This window comes from Polyodon spathula, chromosome 14 (genome assembly GCF_017654505.1).
Source record: "Polyodon spathula isolate WHYD16114869_AA chromosome 14, ASM1765450v1, whole genome shotgun sequence".
Classification (NCBI taxonomy): Eukaryota; Metazoa; Chordata; class Actinopteri; order Acipenseriformes; family Polyodontidae; genus Polyodon; species Polyodon spathula.
The window spans coordinates 12,263,033-12,268,565 of NC_054547.1; the positions used below are offsets into that span (position 1 = coordinate 12,263,033).

At 34.8% G+C, this 5,533-nt stretch overlaps 1 protein-coding gene across 1 annotated transcript; it reads right to left on the bottom strand.

The window, feature by feature from the left end:
* Window positions 1–19: 19 nt before the first annotated feature.
* Window positions 20–4,813, bottom strand: henmt1 (HEN methyltransferase 1). Its single transcript, XM_041270601.1, has 6 exons — window positions 4,503–4,813; window positions 3,722–3,834; window positions 2,965–3,099; window positions 2,631–2,813; window positions 1,856–2,036; window positions 20–1,507 (listed from the first exon to the last, which is right to left on the bottom strand). Exons 1-6 carry the CDS (start codon window positions 4,587–4,589, stop codon window positions 983–985), a joined length of 1,224 nt encoding a protein of 407 aa, XP_041126535.1. The 5' UTR covers window positions 4,590–4,813; the 3' UTR covers window positions 20–982.
* Window positions 4,814–5,533: the final 720 nt, after the last annotated feature.

Below are 5,533 nucleotides of genomic sequence, written 5' to 3' on the forward strand. Positions count from 1 at the left end.
TTTGCGTTGAGGGAGGACAATACAAATCAGAACAGAGGCAAGCCAGGTTGCCGAAGAAAAAAAAAACGGGATTCTTGTGGCAAAGTCAAACTAAGCCAGGTTGATTCAAAGAAACATCGAACTAACCCTTAAAAGCAGTCAATAGACTTTATTCACGGCAGACCCAAAACTAGGCTTCCTGTGCAGCTGTCAGCTTCCGGCAGCCGTCAAACTGCTGTGGAGTTATGTTAGTCTGAGAGAAATATTACGTTGCATTGTTGTGTGTTTGTTTCTCTATATGATCCCCAAAAAAGTGTTAATCGATTTCCCAAAGAAGCAAAGATGGGGGCAAAAGGGTGTTCATAAAATACGAAGAGACAATGGTCCTAATTTTAAGTTAAATAACAAGAATCAGAGCCATGTATATTCTAGGAAATAATGCTGAACGTTTCTTTGTACCAAACCCAAAATTAAAGATCGGATCGGTGACTTATAATGTATTGTGTATGTAAGGCTGTACACAATGCTACAGGGGCAGTATTGTATCCTTTGTTTCACACCAGCAGGGATTTAAAGGGTTAATATTCTCATTACCGGTTCAAAAACATATACCTCTAAAACGGCTTGGTTTGTTAGTAATTATTTGTTTTCTACACTAGTGTATATCAAAGTAAAAAAACAAACAAACAATGCATTTAAAAATAAATACCATTGAACTGTTACAGAGCTGTTTAAATCTCTGTATTATCAAGATAACACCTTATGCTGCAGTGCAGCTTGTCTCTCTCAAAGTGACCTGCTCCAAAATGATTTGCCAGTTTCATCTCCCATTCCTTGCTGGAGTGATCAGCTATGAATAACTGTACATCTTTATTTCACATTATACCTGCATACTTAAAGAACACTTAGTGGTAGTTATATGCAAGTTTCACTATTGTTGTAGCAACAAACAATATTTAACAATTTTACAGCAACTGAAAAACAGAATCCACCCTCTACTTCCTTAGCTGTCACAAAGCTCTTCATCCCAGTCTTCCACACACACAGCAAGGGGATCCCCTAATTCCAAACAGCTTGTATCCCAGCATGCTTCAGACTGTTCCTCAATATCCTCAGCAGCAGACAGTATCATAGCTGTAGAGTCACTGTTGAGTTCAACTTGGGATGTTTCAGACAGTATTCCTTTGAGACGATCCAAAGAGCCACAGAGCTTTTGCACTCTAGAGAAAGAAAACAGTTTAGCCAAAGGAATGGAAATAGTATTTTCCTCCTTATATGCTTCATTATCTCCCCTTGTATCAGACAGGGCTTGTTTCTCAGTACTACAAGTCTCTTGTGAAATGTTGCTGACAGATGGAAAACTTTTGCTTGAAGCTTGGTAGGAATGGTTGTCATCCACTGTTTCATCTTCCTGGGAGTATTCCAGCATATTTTTCCTAATGCTTTCTGCCCAGTAAATGACTTCACTGATCACAGTGTTTCGAAGAATGGTGCCATCACACAGATTGGGGTACACCACATTATATATCTAAAACAGAAAGTGTAGGTTAAAAATGCAACAGAGTTTAGCATAGCAGCCCATATACAGTAATTAGCCACATGTACTGTAACAGGAAAGATCACCCAATCCTATAAACAAGTCCCATCACTTCCTAGTGTCTCCAAATGTTCTCTTTTTAAGTCATGACCCTTCTACAAATTTATTATTGTAAATGTCCACAGTAATTTGACGGTTTCCCATGTCATGTTTATAATATGCCGTTACCATAATTGCCCATGCTTTGACAATCTCCTAGCTGGTGACACCAACCTCATCTGAAAAAGGCAAACTAATTCTACACTTAAAAAAAAAAATTAAAAAAATAAAAATTCTTACAGATTTGTAAGAATGTTCTGTGTCCCTGCAAGAATCTGCAGTGAATGAACCCTCACTTGGGTAGCTCCTGGTAAACACTCCACATTGGGTACAGAACCCCACATCCTCTGTGCCAGGCGGTCCTTTGCCAACCCCTGTGAACTCCACAGTGTAATTGTAAGAACTGCAAACATCTTGTGCCCTACAATTGAGAGGAATTATCGCTGATAATAATTCACATCATAAAGAGCTTAATGGAAAATAACTGTTAAAAGGTGATTTAAAGCTTACTGTAAGGTATTTAATTTAAATGGTTTAAAATTCTGCTATAAATAAAGGCTGGACATTCCTGGAAAACCAATCTCAGTGGACCTCTGCTGTATTGTTATCTTAAATAAACAAATATGCATCTAACAGTGAGTGGCGCACAGTTCTATTTTATGTCTGTCTATCACCAATGAAATTAATTTAGAAAGCTTCTGCCCTGTTTTAGATGCCTGTTCCTTGCTTATCTGCCTTGCACAGTTCAGCACTTCAAATTGCTTCTCACATTTAATAACCTACAGAATGATACCTTTATTTCAGGGAATCTAATTTTAACTAGATCGCAATAATACACACCAAAAAAACGCTTTTAATTTTACACACAGTTCATACTTACAGAATTAAAAAGTGCTGTACTTTCTACCAGAACTGACTGACTAAATGAAAATACTGTATTTCGCCATAATATATTTAAACACCACATGCCAAAATATATTTAAATAAAAAAAAAAAAAAAAAAGTTTGAATTCACCAGTTCTGAAACTCCTCCTTGGTCCATTCGAACTTATGGTCCTTGTGTCTAAACCCATTTAATCCTGGCAGCAAGCGGTTAAATTCTGCATTGGGGGTGCTTACAATTACTATGGCTGGGGTCATGTAGCCAAACAACACCTCTGAAAACTTCTCCAACACTGGAGTCTCCAAGTGCTCAATCCTATCAAGGGACCAACAAAACACAATACATTTGTCACTGTAGTTAAACACACACAGTTAAAGAAAAAAATACTGTAGATACCACTACCAACTTTTACAACAGTAAAATCTACAGTATAACATAAAAAAATGCATAGTAGCAGAACACTTACAGCTCAATGCAGGATGCTAAATCAAAACCCAGTGTGCAAGGGTCCTTTTCAGCAACAGATCCCTGGTACAACTTTATTGTTAATGGCCGTTCACTGGGTTGCAGGTACTCACAAGGAAGGGGGGATAGTCTATACCTAATGAGGATACAAAAAAAAAAAAAAAATTGTAAAAATACAACTAAATGCTGCAACCATGAGTATGATTACACAAAACAAATGGTTATTATTATTCAAATATTAAAAGAAGATAATGCAAAGAAATAACTTTGCATATACTTGCTGAACACAAGGCAATAATATTAGGTGGTAATAACTGCTGGTAGAGATAAGAACTGCTGGCAGCTCTTTCACATTTTTGAGCCTAATGTACTGTGAAATTTAAAGTGTTACCGTTAATTAAGTGTCTGTTCATGATTATTTCATGTGTATTAAGGGAAATGTTATTAAAAAAAAGTATGTCATGAACTCATGCTTGTGATTTTTTTAATTAAATTGGAATTTCATTTGAAATCAGTAGGGAATCATGTGTTAATTACACTGGAACTACAGCCATTTATTTTTAAAGTGTTAGCATTAACTAATGACGTATTTATCTTGGGACTTGTTTGCTTGGTCTGAATGTGTCAAAAATGTCTCATTTCATATTGTTGTCCTCTTCGAAGTATTGGTATCAATTACTTTTTTTTATTTGTTCATGTTTTACTTAAATATAGTTTTGGATGTCTTCTCTCCATCACTGTAAAGCTACTCTTCTTACATTTTCTCTGTGATGACAGCCCTATTGATATCCACTCCAGCAAGCTCTTCAATACAAGTCTGGAATTTCAGTTTCCATAAAAGGGTGCAATCAGCACAACCCAGGTCTACCACCTGCAAGTGAAAAAGCAATCATGAATTGCAGTCTAAATGAAGAAACAGGTAGAAAGAGTTCACTATCACAATCTACATATCAATTACTAGTAGATGTCTACTCTGGTTACCAGAATTTTGTTACATGCTACGGCATTAATAAATCCACGTAGCAACTGTGTATTACAAAAAGACGGTAGCCATAAAAGACGTTTGTAAATGTAGTTAACATCTTAAAGGCCTTTGGCAGATCGGCTCTGTATGGTAATGCATTCCCTTGAATGTTACTAAAAATCAGTTAAATCTTACAGATTCCTGTTTTTTAACAGATAAGTCTCTATAGCATGTTTGGTATAGTATAGTTTGGTTAGCTAGTCTTACTTTCTGATAAGCTAAAACATAGTACATGGGGACAGTGCATCCTTTGTAATCCTCTACTGACAATCCAGTAAATTAATTTATATATATATATAATATATATATATATATATATATATATATATATATATATATATATATATATATATATATAATATATAAATATATTATAGTAAAAATTTAAAAATTATTTATAAAAATAAAAGTAAACACCTGGACATGCTACTGAATATACTATATATATAAAAAAAGAGAGACTGCAGTTTCAAATATCAAGAATTTTAAATGAATAAAAAAAAGGTGTGAATTACCTTTTTTGGCTTGTACTTTTTAACAAGGTCGATTACAAACTGGTACCTCTGTTTGTAAAGCGGAGGAGAAAACGTCACTGGCTCCATGATGAGGATCGATGTCACTTTTTATAAATGGATTTTACAAATAAAAGTTGCACACAGAACAATAATGTTTAACTTCTTGATTGCACTAAAACCAATATGAACAAATAAATTGGCGTAAAAACCGGGGAGCAACGTAACACGAATTAAACAAGCATGTCAGTGCATCCATCCCCGCCAGGGAAACTGAACAATTGTAGCTCTCTCGACGAAAAAAAAAATGGAGATTTTATATATATATATATATATATATATAATATATATATATTATATATATATATATATATAAACATAAACTGTGTGTACAGAATATAGAATAATAATTCGCAATGAAATGTTTAATCACAGTCTGATTAGTGATTCTCCAGATATATTCAAAACCAAGTGTGAAGTCTGAGATTAATATTTGTAGTGTACCCAAATAAACACTGTTGGTTGTACAAATATATAAACTATACACTGAGATTTCATAACAGAAATACATATATAGTCTTTTTTTTTTTTTTTTTTTTAATTAGAAGTGACGCAACTTGTCACATTGGTGCTGTATTGTTTTAAACTCATTGTTGTTCTTTTAGCACGGACTCGTTCACGGTATATAGGGTAAAATTGTCGACGACAGTAGAACTAGCCGATATGGGTAAGATTAAGATACATTATCCAGCTATCATCAACCCACAAAAAACATTCTGAAAGTTTCTTCCAAAGAGGAGGACTACCACAAAACTGTAACCAACCGTTGTAAAATGAAGAAGACCGTCATTAGGGATCGCTAAAGACACGATTTTACGAAGTAAACTAGTACATAGAGAAGTCGGAGTGTAACTTCATCTAATTTATAATCTTTGACCTCAATTCTCATTGGTTGTTTTCTGATTTTGACGTCGCAGTTTTTCCGTTTCTTGCCCGGCAGCTGTGGCCATTTTGTTCATCCCGTTGTCTGGAGG